Below are 22,316 nucleotides of genomic sequence, written 5' to 3' on the forward strand. Positions count from 1 at the left end.
TAACCACTGCAAGTGATGAGAATAATAACTCCTCTGTTCCTTGTGTGTATTCAATCCTCTCCTCATTGTCATCATTTCCTTACCAACCTTAGTTCTGTGTGTTGAGTGGCCTCACTGTATAAGCCAGACTTTCAGTCAATGTCTGGCTCTGATTTCATACAAAATCATGGTATGAAAAACATACCAGTCACATCGACAAAGACCAACACTTTTTTGAACAACATTGTCAGGCTTTTATTTCTCAGATCCACAAATGCACTATGCAGGCATTCTCTCATTTTTTTTTTACTGGATTTAATAAATCAAGTAGGTGCCTATAGACTTTAAGATTTGCTAAAACCACTCTGTTCTTCTACTGTAGAGGATGTAATCCTATTGAATCAGAAAGTTATAGAGTGCCACTGTAGTGCTGAGCAGTGTGTGAGTGCATGAAGGTGATTTACATGGAGAGCTGTGTGCATCTGCAGCGCATGTTGGGTTCCCATAAATGCTCTTGGCACAGCTGAAGGCTCCAACTGAGACAGCAGCACCTACAGCAGCAATGATGTTGATCCCACTCTTCCTCAGCTCTCTCCTCTTCCTCATTCAAGGTAGGCCTATTTATAAGGATTTATGCGGTTAAGAAACACTGAAGAACATATTGTTATACAGTACATGCTCATTTATACTTTTAAAAGTTGGGATACTTTTTCAGATATTTATATATTGCTTATCTTGTCAATCTTATATGCTATTTTTTGTCATTACTGTGACAGATTCCAAGGGGCAGGTGACCATTAGTCAAACTCCAGTAATGACCACCAGTCCAGGAGGCACAGTCACAATCACCTGCAGACGCAGTGGAAGCATTTCCAATGACTGTTATGGCACACCATGTATCTCCTGGTACCAGCAGAAGCTTGGGGAGAAACCCAAACTCCTCATTTACCAAGTGAAGAAGCTTCAGTCTGGTATTCCTGCTAGATTCAGTGGCAGTGGATCTGGGAATGACTACAGTTTGACCATCAGTGGAGTCCTGAGTGAAGATGCTGGAGATTATCACTGCATGAGTGCTCATGCTCTCAGTAGCAGTACTTCAGAGTTCACACAGTGATACAGAGCCGTACAAAAACCTCCGTCAGTCAAGCAATGCGTTGGCATGATGTCAACAGCTGGGGCAGACTGCAGGTGTTGAGGAGGCATTGGTATCAGCAGCACTACACTATAACTACATGTACTCTACATCTGAAACATCTCATATATCCTGATGGCATTACCACAGGAGCTCATGAGACATTAGAGGCAGATACTAGGACAGGAGAGCGCCTCTCTTTTCAGCTCAGAAGTTCCATTACCAAACTGGGTCCACTTTTCAGTTGAGGAGGAATTTGATTATAACAACAGCAGAATCCCAAAGTGCCTTTTTTGTATACAGTAGGCTCTGAATTTAAAATCTATTTAAAATATTATAACTAATTTCCTCCATATCTGCAACATATTGGCTTCAGTAGCCTATATCCTGACCGTTTCTTCAGCCCTTTGAAATTGGAGTAATGTTTTCAAGATAATGCAGCACTGAATGGTTTTCTAATGTGCATTATGGCATGTCATGTTACTCTACTGTATGCTTTCCTAATGGGGTTCGGGACACCTAGGTTGCAGAGGTGTTGGGGGATCGCAGAACTTTTCATAATAACAGGAAAAACACAGGTAAATACTTAAGTTCATGTGTTTAATTTTTAGGCCTACGTTTTAGGCCAATTTTTGGCCTTTGTACTTATTTGGGACTAACACAGTACTCGCGCTATCACATTTTCACCTCTAGATGGCGCCAAATATTATAAGAATATATAAATATATAAATATTCTGTTATAATTGTATGACTCTCATCTTATGTGCGAGTATGAATGGCCAAGTGCTCACTTCACATGAGCACACTGAAACTTTCCATATAACCCTGGTAGCTAGAGGGCTTTAGACACATCTGTTTAAATATGACAAAGAAATGAACAAAACAGACAGGCTCACAGACAGACACACAGACACACAGACAGACAGACAGACAGACAGACAGACAGACAGACAGACACACACACACACACACACACACACACACACACACACACACACACACACACACACACACACACACACACACACAGAGACACACGGACACACACACACAGAGAGACACACGGACATATACACACACAGAGAGACACACGGACACACAGAAAGACACGCGCGCGCACACACACACACACACACACACACACACACACACACACACACACACACACACACTCTCGCACACACACACACACACACACACACACACACACACACACACACACACACACAGACAGACAGACAGACAGACAGACAGACAGACAGACAGACAGACAGACAGACAGACAGACAGACAGACACACACACACACACACACACACACACACACACGAGACGAGAAGAATGTATGAGGTAGAAGCTGCACACAGTTTAGTGTTGGTTCACTCATTCAGGAGGGAGGTTATTGTTACTCTACTTTACTCTACTCTACTCTACTCTACTCTACTCTACTCTACTCTACTCTACTCTACTCTGCTCTACTCTGCTCTACTCTACTCCTGCTCCTTCTGCTGTTTGGGGCTCTGTTTACTGTCACACATATCAGTGAATTAAACTGTCATGCAAACATTTTTATTTGCAAGGCAAGTTCAGACAGACTGGGGGACACGGAGAGCACTGTGTGAGGTTGTAACTATGAACCATACCAGTGCTGAACTGTATGCCTGACATGCAGCAATATTGGGCTTTATGGAAGAGTTTGAGGAAAGGAGGAAGCTGAGTAGTCATGGTTGACATCGATGTTGTACATTTTGTAAGTTCCGTTCTGTGCACGTAAAAGCACACTTTTGGCAGGTGGATCATTTAGGGCTCTCTCTCTTACACACATGCAGTGCCTGCTGCCCTCTGCTGGGGGCTGTAGACTCTACACAAAACTTAGAGAAGCAGTTCATTTCTGTTTGTGTGTTTGTGTGTGTGTGTGTGTGTGTGTGTGTGTGTGTGTGTGTGTGTGTGTGTGTGTGTGTGTGTGTGTGTGTGTGTGTGTGTGTGTGTGTGTGTGTGTGTGTGTGTGTGCATGCGCGTGAGCGCGCAAGTGCATGTGTCTGTGTCCGTGTGCGTGTGCGTGCGCGTGTACGCCTGTCTCTCAGTCTATTTATCGTTAATCACTGTTTGTTTACAGTATACTTTGATTGGGACTTTGACCATATCACTGTAAGGGAGGAGCTGTCCTCTACAGCCCCGGTGCTGAAATACTTCTGCGAAGTCATGGCTGAAAGTATTTCTGTAAAATCTAACCATGTGCAAAATGTTAAAAGTAAGCATATACAAAACTTTCATGCAACTCATCTTTTCTAACAGGAAAGTACCCTTTACAGCTTGGAAAATAACGAATCATTCAGTGTGAAGGTTTCAACAGTTTCAGGTAGTGAAACTGGGAGATGGTGTCTGTTATATTTGCATTGTCAAGGTTGAGTGAGTTCACATTCAACCAGATGTTCACTCTGCAGTCTGTACTCTCACGGTGCCCATGGAACATTTAGCAGACTCCTCAAGATGAACTTCACTGGTTATTTCATACTAATAATTAATCTTACTTTAAAAGAGAGAAGCACAATTGAAAAAGCATGGAAAAATGCAGCAAATAATTTCTAAACCTCTGAATGATACTCAGACACACAGATATAGGCCATCAATTTCACTGTTTATTTTTCAATAGTCAAAGAAATTCTTCCAATTAAAACACAACTATTGCATTGTCATTAACAGCTGCATGCATCAGAGCTCAGCAGAAGTGAGATGGTGAGAGATGGTGAGACTTCACAGTCTAAATGTTAATTCAACATTTGAGAATACTTTGGACAAAATACAATCTGAATCTGAATTAACACTGAAATGTTCAGTAAATGTGTTGTGGTGTGTTGATGGTGTATGTATGAAGCTGGAAGTGAAGCTGTAAGCTGTAAGCTGTAGGAGTCAGCAGAGAGCAGAGCAGAGCAGAGTCTGGAGGCTACTGGGAGCAGTCAGCTCTGCTCAGGGCTTTGCTGACGGCTCTCTGGGATCCCTGGGTGGCCTCACACACCACTGAGGTGGCTCCTCTCCACTCAGCATCAGTGAGGGTCAGGCTGCTGCTCCAGCTGTACACACCGTCCTTCATGAGCCCAGCACTGGCCACTCCACTCCTACTGCTGCCATCCACCTTCCAGCTCAGGCTCCAGTCTGAGGGGAAGCCCTTGTCAGCCAGGCACAGCAGTGTGGCAGAGCCCCCACTGGACAGCTCCTCTCTGGAGGGAGGCAGCACCGTCACACTGGGCTGCCTGGTGGCTGCAGCAAAGCAGGGCATGACAGGGTTAAACACATCATCTTCTGGACTCATTCATACACAGACAATAACGATTGATCATTCACATCTATTCATTGAAGGAGAAGGAAGACTTAAGTGTAACATGAGACTAAACATTTTCCACATAATTGACTAGACATTGACGACATCAAAGATTACAAAAAAAAAATGTTGGATTGTATTTTACTGCAGTTCCCGTAATGAACAGTAGCCTATTATGAAAATAATTCACTAACACGGAGAAAATACATAACTTTGAGCTCAGATCAGATGAACTTATTTAAACTTGGGTTAATGAAAATTAACTAAATCTAAAATTTAGAACAGAAATGATTTTAGCCATGCAACCACCATTCTAGTTACTATGGTGTCTCACTCCAGAAACCAGGCAGGCTAGTTTTTAAACACTGCATCAGTCAGATAACATGTAACATGCCAGAAATCTACACATGATCTAATCCTCCAACGGCAGACGTCTAATGCAAGTTTTACCTTTTTGAAGCAAACAATCAGCTGAGATCAATGAAATCCATTAACTAAAATGGTATATGTACTGATGCAAATACACAAAAAGCCAGACATGCATACTAAGTGTGCTGCTACTTGCAGCTGCACCAAAAAAAACCCTCACACCAACTGTTTCAGTTCATAAATACTAGTTATGTCCATAGCTACAAATTGAATAGTATAACACATGTGAGTGATATGAGCTATCAACATTTCCTTTACCACAGATCAGTTAATGACAGTAACATTTGTGAGAACTATTCTCCTTATTAGAAATAAAGTAACATGAACATACAGAAAGATTTGGAAGTGAAACAGCCCACTGCAACAACACAAACTATTGAATAATGTTCCTATTTCACAGATGATGATTAAATAAGTACTTACTGCCAACATTCAGTCTGGTGCCGCTACCAAACGGGTACCACAGTGATACAAGATCATTGAGAGGCTGTACAAAAACCTCCTCACGCCTGAACGATCACTGGTGAGAGGCAGCTTGTATCAGCTATTGACTGTGGATGATGTAAAATATCTAATACATGTTGTTCCAAGGTGAATCAAATGTTTAATAAAAGCACAAATAAAGCAGATATATAAAACATTTTCATGTTTCTTGTATTTTATTTCTACATTCATTAGCCTACTCTTACACCACTGCAAGCAATGTTTGTATACAGGCATTGCATGTATTTTTTTTTTTACCTACCGTATCCTACTGTAACCAAAACAATTGCCACTGAAAGTAATGGGACTGTTCCTTGTGTGTATTCAATCCTCTACCTCCTCATTGTCATCATGTCCTTACCAACCTTAACTGCATGTTGAATGGCCTCACTGTAGACAGACTCTCAGTCTGTGACTGTCTCTAATTGCATACAAAATCATGGTATGAAAAACATGTAAATCACATGAACAAAGACCAAGATATGTATGTACAACATTATCAGGCTTTAATTTCTCAGACCTCCAAATGTACTCTGCAGGCATTCTCCACATTTTTTTTTACTGGATTCACTAAATCATCATGCCTATAGACTTTACGATTTGCTAAAACCACTCTGTTCTTCTACTATAGAGGATGTAATCCTATTGAATCAGAAAGTTATAGAGTGCTACTGTAGTCTTGAGCAGTGTGTGAGTGCAAGAAGTTGATTTACATGGAGAACTGCAGCGCATGTTGGGTTCCCATAAATGCTCTTGGCACAGCTGAAGGCTCCAACTGAGACAGCAGCACCTACAGCAGCAATGATGTTGATCCCACTCTTCCTCAGCTCTCTCCTCTTCCTCATTCAAGGTATTCATAAGGATTTATGCTGCAACGAAACACTGAAGAACATGCTGTTTTACACATGCTCATTTATACTTTTAAATGGTGTGGTACTTCTTCAGATATTTGTGTATGCAGTTTCTTAAATGTAAACTGATTTTTATCCATCAACAGATTCCAAGGGGCAGGTGACCATTAGTCAAACTCCAGTAATGACCACCAGTCCAGGAGGCACAGTCACAATCACCTGCAGACGCAGTGGAAGCATTTACCAAGACTGTGGTCCACCAGCATGTATCTCCTGGTACCATCAGAAGCCTGGGGAGAAACCCAAACTCCTCATCTACAGAGTGAAGACCCGGTCTGGTATTCCTGCTAGATTCAGTGGCAGTGGATCTGGGAATGACTACAGTTTGACCATCAGTGGAGTCCTGAATGAAGATGCTGGAGATTATTACTGCATGAGTGCTCATAGGCGTTTTGGTAGCGGTACCTGGGAGTTCACAGTGATACAGAGTCGTGCAAAAACCTCCCCAGTCAGCTACAGTCAGAGCAGAGTAGGCCCTACAGCTGACACACTGCAGGTGGTGGAGGAGGGGAAGTCAAAAACTAGTAGGCCTATACATACTGTAAAGCTTTCAACAGTGTTTCATTAAGAGGTTTAAAACACTCAACACATACATTAAAGTGTTCAAATAGGCTATTCATTTATTTATGTATTTATTCATGTATTTGCAAGTATTTATTTATTTAGTTAGTTAGGTGTAGTTATTTATTCAGTTCTGTTACAGTATTATAGTGTACTGGAAATAGAAATGTCAGGCATGTTAACAACTTACTGGCATGATTCACCTGCAAACAATTTTGATGTGAACTGGAATATTTTTCCCATTGCATGACTTATCATAAACTAGCTTTGCTCATATATCACCTTATAATGGACAAACAGCAGATATGATGAGGTGTTTGTGGTGACGAGCTCTTTGACATGGAAAAATAAATATGACTATTAAGTAAGGGTTAACGTTCGGCGAGAAGGTCGCTACCGTGGAATAGCAGCACGACAGAGAGAATCTTTAGACCCCGACGCGGAGCGGAGGGGTCTTGTTCTCTCTGAAGTGCTGCTATTCCACAAAGCGACCGACTCGCCGAAAGTTAACCCGCTTATTATATGGATATACTTAAATGATTCACACATGCGGGGACATTTCTTTAGACCTATTTAATGTTAAGATTGTTGCTGCGCAAAACAAAACAGTGCCGTTGTGGAACACCGCTAGGCAACAGCTAGGTAGGCTAGCCAGGACAACAGGTGTTGTCTATCACAGCAGCTGATTAGAGAGACCGGACCCCCTGCGGAGTGATATGAAACATTCGCTTTAGCCACTGACTTGTATACAAGCCAGTGGCTTTAGCAGTGAACGTCTTGTTGCCATTGACAGCGGTAGCCAGGACAACGGGTGTTGTCTATCACAGCAGCTGAGAGTCTTGTTGAAAAGTCGCTTTAGCAGTGAAAAGTCTTGTTGCCATTGACAGCAGTCTGTTATAGACCAACCCGTCCGTTATCGAAAAATAACAGACGTCCGAACGTTGGGGAGCCCCGTTGAAATGAATGGAGCATTCGACAGATGACGTCACAACCATATAATAAGCTATATTAACAGTATCAGTCTTGTTGGAGGGTGGTTTAGTTCAAAGTCTGCTGCACTGCTTCACCTGCTTTTTTAATAAGAAGGCAACATTTTCACCCTGTTAAGTCTCCATGTGAAAATTTGTATCAAAGGGGAATAGAGTTGCTCTGCTGGGACTTGAACTACGGCCTTCCGGGTACTGGGACTGACAGCCAAACCAAAGAACCAGGCTCGTTAGCATGACATTCAGATAACACCCACAACCCTACTCACAGATCCTGGGGGTCCTTCACATGGAATTATGGCTCACACACAATGGCTACGCTTCCGATGGCCTCACTGTAGCCATCATTTGTAGTGAAGGGGAGTAGACTTGCCTTGCCAGGACCCACAACCCATCCTCATCCCAAAAACGTAATTAATCCGACTATTTGTTATGCATATCAACCATGGTGACTCCATCACAGTGCCTTCCCCTTCGAGAAGCACATCCATGCGCTGCACACACTCACAGTGTCACTCACGCAACTGCCCATCATGCTTCTCCCATCCAGTGTGCCCCATCATTTATGCTTCACCCATCACTAGGGTCCCTCGCACTGGGGTCACCGATCCTGGGGGTCCTTCACATGGAATTACGGCTCACACACAATGGCTACGCTTCAGATGGCCTCATGGTACCCATCTGACACCATTTGTAGTGAAGGGGAGTAGACTTGCCTTGCCAGGACTCGAACCCCAGCCTTCTGGGTAGTAAACTGGGGCTCTGACTGCTAGGAGAGTCAGGCTCATTTGCTTGACAGCCAGAACACACCCACAACCCTAGTGATGGTCAGTCCATCACAACCTTGAAGTGAGTTCTAAAAAAGGGAGCTACTGTAACGAAGCATGACTGAAGGGGAGCTGTCCTTGAACTGGTGCTGAAGTGATTATTGATATTGAATGACTTGATGACAGTGATTTTTAGTCTTACATTTTGCACAAGGCTAATTTAAATATACTATATATATGAATAACTTTCATGTAACTCCAGTTTTATAAAAGGAAAGTACCCTCTGCAGAAACTAATGAAGCATGCAGTGTGAGGGTTTCAACACTTTCAGGTAGTGAAACTAGATGCTGCTGTCTGTTGTATTTGCATAGTTGGGGTTGGGGGCTATTTTTAAGCACAGATGTTTATCTGCCTGATGGGAAGTGAAGGGAAAGTTTTGCAGACTCTTCAAGATTAAAACTATATCGCCTATAATGAATTACGTACATTTTCAACATAAAGAATGTGGGCAATGTAGCCTAAATAATGTTACATAACATGTAAATAATATTTAATGTCTCTTAAATAATATTCACACATAGAGAATGCAAATTTATTTCACAATTAGTTTATTTGTTATCACACATCAAACAAATCCTTCCAATTAAAGCATCAGAGCTCATCAGAAGCAGGCGAGTGAGATGTGAGACTAAGTGTGGTGCAGTGTGTTGTTGGAGTGTGTATGGAGCTGGAAGTGAAGCTGTAAGCTGCAGAGCAGAGCATGGAGTCTGGAGGCTACTGGGAGCAGTCAGCTCTGCTCAGGGCTTTGCTGACGGCTCTCTGGGATCCCTGGCTGGCCTCACACACCACTGAGGTGGCTCCTCTCCACTCAGCATCAGTGAGGGTCAGGCTGCTGCTCCAGCTGTACACACCGTCCTTCATGAGCCCAGCACTGGCCACTCCACTCCTACTGCTGCCATCCACCTTCCAGCTCAGGCTCCAGTCTGAGGGGAAGCCCTTGTCAGCCAGGCACAGCAGTGTGGCAGAGCCCCCACTGGACAGCTCCTCTCTGGAGGGAGGCAGCACCGTCACACTGGGCTGCCTGGTGGCTGCAGCAAAGCAGGGCATTACAGGGTTAAACACGTCATCTTCTCGACTCATTCATATGCAGACAATAACAATTGCTCATTCAAATCTATTTATTGAAGGCGAAGGAGAATTATGTGTAACATGAGACTTAATATTTTCCACTAAGTGACTAGACATTGACAACGTCAAAGAGTACTAAAATAAATGGTGGATTGTATTTTACTGCAGTTCCCGTAATGAACAGTAGCGTATTATGAGAATAATTCACTAACACGGAGAAAATACATAACTTTGTGTTCAGATCAGATGAACTTACATTTAAATTTAGGTTAATGAAAATTAACTAAATCTAAAATTTAGAGCTGAAATGATTATAGCCATGCAACCACCATTAGTTACTATGGTGTATCTCGCCAGAAACAAGACAGCCTAGTGTTTTTCTCTTTATTTCTTCTTTTTTTAAACACTGCATCTGTCAGGTAACATATAACGTGCCAGAAATCTACACATAATGTAATCTTCTAACTACAGAAGTTTAATGCAAGTTTAAACTTTTTGAAGCAAACATTCAGCTGAGATCAATGAAATCAGTTAACTAAAGTGGTATAAGTGATGCAAATACACAAAAAGCCAGACATGCATACTAAGTGTGCTGCTACTCGCAGCTGCACCTAAAAAAACTCACACCAACTGTATCAGTTCATGAATACTGTGTCCATAACTACAAATTGAATAGTATAACACATGTGAGTGATAGGCCCTATCAACATTTCCTTTACCACAGATCAGTTAATGACAGTAACATTTGTGAGAACTATTTTCCCTATGAAACATCAATAAAGTAACATGAATATACAGAAAAAAAGAATTTGGAAGTGAAAGAGCCCACTGAAACAACAGACAGATAACGAGTAATTTTCCTATTTCAAAGGTAATGATTAAATAAGTACTTATGTCGGGTCGATGTGTGTAACAACGCCACAGGTTGGACCTCTCAAAAACACAGACAAGGAGCCTAATCAGGCAAAGTTGAACCGGGCGTAAATAGAGGGAAGTTTGGCTTACCCACGAACGCTGCGCCACCTCGAGCGCAGTGATCTCCCGTACCCAAGTCCAAGGAAAAATAAGTTGGTCGGCGGATCGGATCGACTCGTGTCTTTTAAGCCATTGATGTGCGCAGCTATTCTGGACTTTACGGTCCCATTCACTTCAATTCATTTTTTTGGCGTTTTACATATTTCGGACCGTGCGGACGCCGCTGTAGCCTACTCGTGCGAGGAAAACAACAATTGTCTCGGGTGCTAAACATGGTCATGGAACGGCTTGCTTAACCAGAATGGTGTGTGTTGTGTCATTTCGAAGATAATTAAAGAAAATCTTATTACAATGGGATTTCTCATAGGCATGTTTTTGCATGTCTCTTATCTCTTTTCATGTTGACTGTGCTATCACCGTTTCAAGTTTACAAGGTGCACAGCGCACCTTGTATGCATACAAAAAGGAGGAATTCACGGTGTATGCCTAATTCTGAAAATAATTCACTTCAAAGTTAAGTGTTATTACATAGGCACCATGGTCATCAATATGTGTGTAAGAACAAGTGAAAAAACAAATCGGTCAGTTTGTCAAAGAGGAGACGGTAGATATGCACCATAATACACAGTATTCATCGAAATATGCTCATGAGTTATATGCTGAAGAAATACTGTACGCACAAATATCTATTTACTGAATTAGACTAATCATGGCCTATCAGAAGTGAGGTAACATACACGAGTGTAAAACTGTCCTTTGATGGGCCTTGAACCCACAACCTGTGGAATGGTAGGCATGACTCCATCTACTAAGCTACCACAGTTTCAGTAAAATTTGTTTGACCAGAAAACTTCTTGTTGTGCACATTATCACAGCACTAAAAAATCATATAGGCCTACAATCATTTCTTCATCATACTGGTGCAGGGAAAATATATTTTATATGATTTATTGTGTTAAAATGCACAACGACGACATATCTTTCTGGTCTTAACATTTCTTATGAAACTGTGGTAGCTTAGTGGATGAAGTAATGCTGTCCATACCATAAGTTGTGGGTTCAAGGCCACTCAGCATTAAACTTTTACTCACGTGTATGTAACCTCACTCCTGATATAGGCCTACATTATAAGGCTTATTGGGAAAATAAATATTTGTGCCTTCAGTATGTCTTCAGCATATCTTTCAGGAGCATATAGCGACACATACTGTGTATTATGCTACATATCATCCACAGTGTCTGCTTTGAGAAATTAATCATTCTCAATTTGCACTACTTATTACATATGTGGTATGATCTGTTAACTTCAGAGTTACTTCAGAATTACAGAAAGTTCTGATCATTCTGCACATTGTAAGATGAAATGGTGATGACGCAGTGAACATGCTAAGAGATATGAAACCTGTCCAATCATGCAAATGACATCCCACTATAATAAGATTTTATTCAATTTTCTTCAAAACAACACAACACATTGCAGAAATTCTTGTAGCCATCATATGTAGGCCTATAGGATGTAATGGAAGCATTTACACATTGTCAGCAGCGCAAGCATCCTTTTCTCACAGACCCTTGATGTGCCCTACAGACAGACTTGAAGTACTTTGTACATGGGCCCATCTAAAACATGCAGTACAATGTTAAGATTTTGTTTGTTAATTCTTAACCTACAAACATGGAAAAGACAGAGGAGATGGAAGACATTGGAAACTTCTTGAATGTAGCAATCCCATTACAATAGAAACAACATTAATTGTTTGCCAATTAATGACTATATGTAGTAGCCTAGCCTATAATGCAACCTTTGTTATATAGCCTAATAGTGAGTTAAATTGAATCCGAATGTCTCAGCGTGCCCTACAATATCGCCCCCCTGTGGCCACATTAGCTAATGAAGATAATGTTGCTTGAGTGATATGTGGCATGTGCATTATTGAGGAAAGAGACGTAGGCTATGTGCCGTCAGTATTTTTCCTTCATATCATTCAGAAGCATGGTGTGATGCATACTGTGTATTATGGTGCGCATATCTACCATCTCCTCTTTGACAAACTGACCGATTTGTTTTTTCACTTGTTCTTACACACATATTGATGACCATGGTGCCTATGTAATAACACTTAACTTTGAAGTGAATTATTTGCAGAATTACACTGTGAAATGTATTCTTCCTTTTTGTATGCATATGTGCGCTGTGCACCTTGTAAACTTGTAACGGTGATAGCTCAGTCAACATGAAAAGAGATAAGAGACATGCAAAACCATGCCTATGAGAAATCCCATTGTAATAAGATTTTCTTTAATTATCTTCGAAATGACACAACACACACCATTCTGGTTAAGCAAGCCGTTCCATGACCATGTTTAGCACCCGAGACAATTGTTGTTTTCCTCGCACGAGTACAGCGGCGTCCGCACGGTCCGAAATATGTAAAACGCCAAAAAAATGAATTGAAGTGAATGGGACCGTAAAGTCCAGAATAGCTGCGCACATCAATGGCTTAAAAGACACGAGTGGCGGATCGCCCCTCGCCGACCAAAAGAAAACAAAACAACAAAACAACAAAACAAAATCCCCCCCTTGAGTTCCACGACGTCCCAGTGCAGTCCAGTGAACAGTCCCGTCCTCAGTCACAGGTAGGCTACGGCAACTCGTGTCTTTTAAGCCATTGATGTGCGCAGCTATTCTGGACTTTACGGTCCCATTCACTTCAATTCATTTTTTTGGCGTTTTACATATTTCGGACCGTGCGGACGCCGCTGTACTCGTGCGAGGAAAACAACAATTGTCTCGGGTGCTAAACATGGTCATGGAACGGCTTGCTTAACCAGAATGGTGTGTGTTGTGTCATTTCGAAGATAATTAAAGAAAATCTTATTACAATGGGATTTCTCATAGGCATGGTTTTGCATGTCTCTTATCTCTTTTCATGTTGACTGAGCTATCACCGTTACAAGTTTACAAGGTGCACAGCGCACATATGTATGCATACAAAAAGGAAGAATACATTTCACAGTGTAATTCTGCAAATAATTCACTTCAAAGTTAAGTGTTATTACATAGGCACCATGGTCATCAATATGTGTGTAAGAACAAGTGAAAAAACAAATCGGTCAGTTTGTCAAAGAGGAGATGGTAGATATGCGCACCATAGTACAAAGTATGCATCACACCATGCTTCTGAATGATATGAAGGAAAAATACTGACGGCACATAGCCTACGTCTCTTTCCTCAATAATGCACATGCCACATATCACTCAAGCAACATTATCTTCATTAGCTAATGTGGCCACAGGGGGGCGATATTGTAGGGCACGCTGAGACATTCGGATTCAATTTAACTCACTATTAGGCTATATAACAAAGGTTGCATTATAGGCTAGGCTACTACATATAGTCATTAATTGGCAAACAATTCATGTTGTTTCTATTGTAATGGGATTGCTACATTCAAGAAGTTTCCAATGTCTTCCATCTCCTCTGTCTTTTCCATGTTTGTAGGTTAAGAATTAACAAACAAAATCTTAACATTGTACTGCATGTTTTAGATGGGCCCATGTACAAAGTACTTCAAGTCTGTCTGTAGGGCACATCAAGGGTCTGTGAGAAAAGGGTGCTTGCGCTGCTGACAATGTGTAAATGCTTCCATTACATCCTATAGGCCTACATATGATGGCTACAAGAATATCTGCAATGTGTTGTGTTGTTTTGAAGAAAATTGAATAAAATCTTATTATAGTGGGATGTCATTTGCATGATTGGACAGGTTTCATATCTCTTAGCATGTTCACTGCGTCATCACCATTTCATCTTACAATGTGCAGAATGATCAGAACTTTCTGTAATTCTGAAAATAAGTAACTCTGAAGTTAACAGATCATACCACATATGTAATAAGTAGTGCAAATTGAGAATGATTAATTTCTCAAAGCAGACACTGTGGATGATATGTAGCATAATACACAGTATGTGTCGCTATATGCTCCTGAAAGATATGCTGAAGACATACTGAAGGCACAAATATTTATTTTCCCAATAAGCCTTATAATGTAGGCCTATATCAGGAGTGAGGTAACATACACGTGAGTAAAAGTTGAATGCTGAGTGGCCTTGAACCCACAACTTATGGTATGGACAGCATGACTTCATCCACTAAGCTACCACAGTTTCATAAGAAATGTTAAGACCAGAAAGATATGTCGTCGTTGTGCATTTTAACACAATAAATCATATAAAATATATTTTCCCTGCACCATTACCTCATTGTCTGAAGTATGATGAAGAAATGATTGTAGGCCTATATGATTTTTTAGTGCTGTGATAATGTGCACAACAAGAAGTTTTCTGGTCAAACAAATTTTACTGAAACTGTGGTAGCTTAGTGGATGGAGTCATGCCTACCATTCCACAGGTTGTGGGTTCAAGGCCCATCAAAGGACAGTTTTACACTCGTGTATGTTACCTCACTTCTGATAGGCCATGATTAGTCTAATTCAGTAAATAGATATTTGTGCGTACAGTATTTCTTCAGCATATAACTCATGAGCATATTTCGATGAATACTGTGTATTATGGTGCATATCTACCGTCTCCTCTTTGACAAACTGACCGATTTGTTTTTTCACCTGTTCTTACACACATATTGATGACCATGGTGCCTATGTAATAACACTTAACTTTGAAGTGAATTATTTGCAGAATTACACTGTGAAATGTATTCTTCCTTTTTGTATGCATACATATGTGCGCTGTGCACCTTGTAAACTTGTAACGGTGATAGCTCAGTCAACATGAAAAGAGATAAGAGACATGCAAAACCATGCCTATGAGAAATCCCATTGTAATAAGATTTTCTTTAATTATCTTCGAAATGACACAACACACACCATTCTGGTTAAGCAAGCCGTTCCATGACCATGTTTAGCACCCGAGACAATTGTTGTTTTCCTCGCACGAGTACAGCGGCGTCCGCACGGTCCGAAATATGTAAAACGCCAAAAAAATGAATTGAAGTGAATGGGACCGTAAAGTCCAGAATAGCTGCGCACATCAATGGCTTAAAAGACACGAGTGCTACGGCAGGTAAACCCAGGACCCCGACAGTCCACTTCCTGGTTCCAGTCACTCCGACTCCCAGGCGCAGCAGACTCCCTGGCAAGCAGTAAAGAGAACCCCAAATCAGCGCAGAGCTAAACTCCCCTTGACCCACACACACAGCATATCAGGCCAGGCAATGGGTACTTTCCTTTGGCTGGCGTGTAACACGCATATCATGATTTCCGCATCATCCTCTCCGATCTCCCTCTGCTCCGGCGCGCTGCTCCATCACGCGTCCAGCCGCAGTCGATCGCCTTCAACAAGAACAGAGCTTTCAGGGCATAGCCAGCCCAGCATTGGCCCAGTCACACAAACTCAATAAATGGCGAAATCACTTTCCTTTAGTTGGCGTGACCACACGCATATCAATACAACACGCCAGCCGCCGGTCCTGCTCTGCTCAGCTGATCGCCGCGATGACGTCATCGGGGGTTCCCTCTGGCCTCCCATCTCCAGCAGCATCGGCCTATAAAAAAAGGAATTCCGCTTCCCCCTTGGCCAATCAGCCGCTGCCCCGTAGTTCAGTCCCATCATCTTATTTGCTGTCCATTAGTCCATGATAAGTGACAGCTGTAAGTTCACCATCAGCCCACAAATAACAGTGTCCCACACCAATCATACAGTACATGCATGCACACGATTCAATAACCAATCCCACCACATGACACTTACTGCCAACATTCAGTCTGGTGCCGCTACCAAACGGGTACCACAGTGATACAAGCTCATTGAGAGGCTGTACAAAAACCTCCTCACGCTTGACCGATCACTGAGAGGCAGCTCAGCTACTGACTGTGGATGATGTAAAATATCTAATACCTACATGTTGTTCCAAGGTGAATCAAATGTTTAATAAAAGCACAAATAAAACAGAAATATAAAGCATTTTCATGTTTCTTGTATTTTTTTTCTACATTCATTACTCTTACACCACTGCAAGTAATGTTTGCATACAGGCATTGCATGTAATTTTTAATTTACCTACCGTATATACTGTAACCAAAACAATACACACTGCAAGTGATGGGACTGTAAACTCCTCTGTTCCTTGTGTGTATTCAATCCTCTATCTCCTCATTGTCATCATGTCCTTACCAACCTTAACTGCATGTTGAATGACCTTACTGTATAAGACAGACTCTCAGTCTGTGTCTGTCTCTAATTTCATACAAAATTCTGGTATGATATTTCTCAGATCCACAAATGCACTATGCAGGCATTCTCTCATTTTTTTTTTTACTGGATTTAATAAATCAAGTAGGTGCCTATAGACTTTAAGATTTGCTAAAACCACTCTGTTCTTCTACTGTAGAGGATGTAATCCTATTGAATCATAAAGTTATAGAGTGCCACTGTAGTGCTGGGCAGTGTGTGAGTGCATGAAGGTGATTTACATGGAGAGCTGTGTGCATCTGCAGCGCATGTTGGGTTCCCATAAATGCTCTTGGCACAGCTGAAGGCTCCAACTGAGACAGCAGCACCTACAGCAGCAATGATGTTGATCCCACTCTTCCTCAACTCTCTCATCTTCCTCATTCAAGGTATTCATAAGGATTTATGCTGCAACGAAACACTGAAGAACATGCTGTTTTACACATGCTCATTTATACTTTTAAATGGTGTGGTACTTCTTCAGATATTTGTGTATGCAGTTTCTTAAATGTAAACTGATTTTTATCCATCAACAGATTCCAAGGGGCAGGTGAGCATTAGTCAAACTCCAGTAACGACCACCAGTCCAGGAGCCATAGTCACAATCACCTGCAGACGCAGTGGAAGCATTTTCCGGGACTGTAAGCCTACACCATGTATCTCCTGGTACCATCAGAAGCCTGGGGAGAAACCCAAACTCCTCATCTCCAGAGTGAAGAGCTTCCAGTCTGGTATTCCTGCTAGATTCAGTGGCAGTGGATCTGGGAATGACTACAGTTTGACCATCAGAGGAGTCCTGAGTGAAGATACTGGAGATTATTACTGCATGAGTCATCATGTACCTAGTGGTGGCAGTTACTGGGAGTTCACACAGTGATTCAGAGTCGTACAAAAACCTCCCCTGTCAGCTACAGGCAGAGCAGAGTACAGCTGACACAGTGCAGGTGGTGGGGGAGGGGAAGTCAAACACTAGTATACAACATACTGTAAAGCTTTCAACAGTGTTTCATTAAGAGGTTTAAAACACTCAACACATACATTAAAGTGTTCAAATAGGCTATTCATTTATTTATGTATTTATTCATGTATTTGCAAGTATTTATTTATTTAGTTAGTTAGGTGTAGTTATTTATTCAGTTGTGTTACAGTATTATAGTGTACTGGAAATAGAAATAGTCCAGGAGCCCAGGGGGGTCTACCTAGTTGGGAAGGTTACCAATTTTTATGGGTACTATGATGTCTGGTATGGTCCCCAGATAGAGGAACAGCACGTCTGCCGGGTTCCCTCGGGTGGGTGTGGCAAGGAGGGGGTAAAACTGGCACCCAAAAAATCAGTTGGTGAGGTTACCACTTGGAACCTGTTGTAAATTGTTCATCATAGTCCCCTGATAGAGAAATGACCACTGCCAGACATTTTTAGTGGTGGGTTACCCCCGGCAGACGCCCCGTATGATGATACCCCCAAAAATGGGCTAGATCAGTTGGTGAGGTTACCACTTGGAACCTGTTGTAAATTGTTTGTCATGGTCCCCTGATAGAGAAATGACCAATGCCAGACATTTTCAGTGGTGGGGGACCCCCGGCAGACGCCCCCGTATGATGACACCCCCAAAATAGGCTATGTCATTCACATAAGGTTTGAACCAGATATGTTACAAAAAGACAAATAAGACCTGCACTTTTTTTTTTTTTAAAGATAATTCCAACATGGGGAAATGATTGGAATGGTCAATATGTTCATAGAAACATGTTTTTAGGACAAAATTACTTTAATTTAACAGATATCACAATTCCGGACAGGAATCAGTGTTTAGGCTTTCAAAAACAATGCAAAGATGACGTGTTTCTGACTTAAAAAGTGCATTTTGTAGGATGGTGGGCAGAATATTTCACTCATTTTTACAAAATAATGAACCAATATTTACTATTATGACCAAAGTGCAGTAAGTTTTACAGCTAAAAATGTCCATTTCAAAATGGCAGACAATTGAGAAGTTCCCCCTTTGCATGTATGAAAAGTGCAATTTTCCCAGCCATAATGAATACTTAGAATTTCATGGTGGTGGTTAATATTCATAAAAAGGTAATATTTTGAATGGGCAGTATGAATTCTGGGAAAATAAATTACACAATGCACCTATAAGCAATTCATGGACAAAATATGCTGACATTGAAGGCCTTTAATTTGTATTAAGAAATTGCACTATATGCTCTACTGCACCACTGTATGTTAACAGCTATTTGAAATTTCAGTTCTGAATATTTAGATAATATTCAGGTAAATTGGGCCACTTTTTTGCATATAAGCGAATGGCCCAAAGTGGCCCAATTTACCCGAATTCCCCAACATAGACATACACAGGACTGACATTAACTGACAGACATTAAAGTGCAAGACAGGACCAGTAACAGTATTCAAGTATTGAGAAATAATAAAGTGATGAACAAATAAATAGAGCTGTGTGTGTGTGTGTGTGTGTGTGTGTGTGTGTGTGTGTGTGTGTGTGTGTGTGTGTGTGTGTGTGTGTTTTGCAGGGCCCAAGCAGTTCTTGTGAGGTATGCAGGTAAAGCTGCAGTCACATAGTAAAGTTCCATATAGCTGTGTATGTAGGCCTATCTGTGCAAACATATAATATATCCTTAAAGAAGAAATGAAACGAATATTCAACTATTATTCACATTAAATATTTTGCCCATTTCTAAAACATCAATCCAACTTTAAATAATTTTTAGGGGGAATAACTTGTTGAAACGGCAACTTAAAACTGTGCCTTTGATGCGACAATATTTACAGGGCCGTGACGTCATCAGGTTGACACCCTTTTTTTGCGAGTATGGCTGGCTGCGGAAATATCATACATTTGAAGGACCCATATCTCATAAAGGAACCTAGCCTAGAAATCTAGACGCCCCTAGCGACCGCAAATTGAATTTGCTCCTGGGGGGCAGTCTAGCGGACCCCGGTCGTTTAGCGAGGCTGAAAGTTATCCGATGACAGGGCCAATCAAATCGCGAGGGGGGGCGGGCTACCTAGTAAACAGGAAACTTTCTAAGAAGCAGCATGGTGTCTGTCCGTCCGTGCTACGTACAGCACGAAAGTGTTCACTTAATTTAAAAAGCCTGGATGATAATACATTTCGTGTCTGACATGGATTGATGTAATAATACACCATGAACTTATCGGACACAAATAGATCACAACACATTACCATTTGATCATTCGATGTTTTAAACTAGCTCGGTAAGCTAAGTTGAGCATTTTACAGAACCAGATCACACGCTATTATCAGACCACTACTGTAGGTGTAGAATGAAATTGCTGCCCCAATTTCTAATAAGACACAATCACATGCCATTAAAAACGAGACATTTGGGAGCTTTGAAAGTCTTTGAGTAGCTTACTAAATAGATGGGAATTACATAGTCTACCAAGCTAGTGGCTAGCTAACCTGTCGTCAATAACAGCCTTGTATTATATGCCTGCCCCAAATTCTAGTAAGATCCATGTCATTAAAAACGAGACATTTGGGAGCTTTGGAAGTCTGTAAGTCGCTTACTAAATAGATGGGAATGACACCTAGTCTACCGAGCTAGCGGCTAGCCAATCTGTCGTCAATTACACAGAGCTTGGTATCCGTGTATTAGTTATGGGTATACAGCTAGCTAGCTAACACCGAACATGCCATGTTGACAACAATCATAAATATAACCATTTAACAAGCCCAAATGGCTCAACATTTCGCTGGTTGATCAAGGAGGGCCATGTGGTTGAAAACGAGGCATTTTTGAACTGTATAAGTGAAAACACGATTTATTATGACACTTTTGTGGCTGTGGTCATCACACGCAGATTCCCTGATTGTCGCTCCCAACGCAGGACGCTCCCCGGCCGGCTGGGTATACAGCTAGCTAGCTAACACCGAACATGCCATGTTGACAACAATCATAAATATGACCATTTAACAAGCTGTTAAAGTACAGACAGGAAGACCCAATTGCAGTTCAGATATTTTATTTTCTTATCACAGGAATCCAACGAAAGATTTGCAGTCCAAAAACAGTCAACAAAAAAAGGGGTAACGCTCAGAAGATTCAAAAAGGGCAAAAATGAAAAACCCCAGTATCGGTTGTCAAAGTCTTCAAGAAAAAACAAAACTCAAAAGTTGCATAAGCACAGTCCATGAAAATCTTCAAAAAAAACTCAGGTCACAAAATTCTCCAGACAGAAAAAAACTCAAAAGGCTGCCAGATAAAAAAGTCCAGGCAGTTCCAAAAAAGTCACAATAAAAGTCACCAAAAATTCCAGAAAATAGCAAAAACAAGGAGCATGGTAAAAACTGAAAATTTCACAGGGAAAGGGCACTTACGAACTGGTGCACACTCGGGAAGGGACAGAACAGTCTGACACGTGGCAAAGGGTGAGCAGGGCTTAAGTAGGGGGAAATGAACAAACAATGAAGGTGATGCCAATGAGGGGCAGGTGGCAAACAATCAACAATCATGAGGGGAAACAAAAACAAAAGCACATGGGCAATGCAGTACGCAAATGGATCACTAGAGGGCAGGCACAAATGTAAACAAAAGGTGACAGGTGGAGACAGACTGTGACACAAGCCCCAAATTGCTCAACATTTCGCTGGTTGATCAAGGAGGGCTGTGTGGTTGAAAACGAGGCATTTTTGAACTATGTAAGTGAAAACACGATTTATTGGGAAACTTGTTTGTGGCTGTGGTGATCACACGCATTCACTGCTACAACGCCTCGGAGTTGCCGCTTCTCAAGACAGCTGTGACGTTACACAGAAGTGTGTGGGGATTGGTTGTTTGCCATCCAATAGAGCTCTTCAGCGTTGACGTCAACTTGTATGCGGCGTTTGGACTACCGGTTCGATGGCGATTTTTTACATTGCAAAACGCCATAGAGATTCAGGTTTGGCAAAAATATAAGTTGCACGGCAACAACGAACATTAGCGTGTCCCCGCATCCCTTTCTCATTAGTGGAACGGATCGTATCATCATGTTGGTGTATTCACATGTTAAATCATGACGATTATAATTCAATATTGCTAACCCCTTTCTGATCATTAAAACTTCCGAACTACATACTTTCCTTTGGTTGCCATGGGTACAACCCTCCGCACGTACATGCCGTTAGATACAGGCGCCGCTTCTGTAGTCGCCAAAAGCTTCCGGGTTTAGCATATGGACGCAACATCATATTTATGTCGAAGTTTGACACAAAATGATCAACCATGTCATACCTACAGCCTATTTTTAACACCCTCGACAGTTTGCGGGGGTTCGCTAAGCGCGTGCTTGCACTCGGAGCTTATTTGAAATTTACCCCTATTCATTCTCAATGGAGGCCGGAAGCCGATACGAACCAGGAAGTC

The 22,316-nt window shown here is 41.6% G+C and overlaps 4 gene segments (V, D, J or C); 2 read left to right on the forward strand and 2 right to left on the reverse strand.

The window, feature by feature from the left end:
* Nucleotides 1–3,738: 3,738 nt before the first annotated feature.
* LOC134443499 (Ig kappa-b4 chain C region-like) lies at nucleotides 3,739–5,718 on the reverse strand. The segment is given in 3 exon segments: nucleotides 3,739–4,369; nucleotides 5,283–5,368; nucleotides 5,708–5,718. Coding segments are annotated over 3 exon segments (411 nt in total).
* Nucleotides 5,719–6,088: 370 nt separating this feature from the next.
* LOC134443500 (Ig kappa chain V region BS-5-like) lies at nucleotides 6,089–8,485 on the forward strand. The segment is given in 3 exon segments: nucleotides 6,089–6,192; nucleotides 6,340–6,711; nucleotides 8,385–8,485. Coding segments are annotated over 3 exon segments (576 nt in total).
* Nucleotides 8,486–9,206: 721 nt separating this feature from the next.
* LOC134443501 (Ig kappa-b4 chain C region-like) lies at nucleotides 9,207–16,880 on the reverse strand. The segment is given in 3 exon segments: nucleotides 9,207–9,656; nucleotides 16,443–16,527; nucleotides 16,866–16,880. Coding segments are annotated over 3 exon segments (414 nt in total).
* A 304-nt stretch (nucleotides 16,881–17,184) lies between these two features.
* Nucleotides 17,185–17,799, forward strand: LOC134443502 (Ig kappa chain V-V region L7-like). The segment is given in 2 exon segments: nucleotides 17,185–17,311; nucleotides 17,459–17,799. Coding segments are annotated over 2 exon segments (444 nt in total).
* The last annotated feature ends 4,517 nt before the right edge of the window (nucleotides 17,800–22,316 follow it).

Source organism: Engraulis encrasicolus, unplaced genomic scaffold, assembly GCF_034702125.1.
Source record: "Engraulis encrasicolus isolate BLACKSEA-1 unplaced genomic scaffold, IST_EnEncr_1.0 scaffold_339_np1212, whole genome shotgun sequence".
NCBI classification, from domain to species: domain Eukaryota; kingdom Metazoa; phylum Chordata; class Actinopteri; order Clupeiformes; family Engraulidae; genus Engraulis; species Engraulis encrasicolus.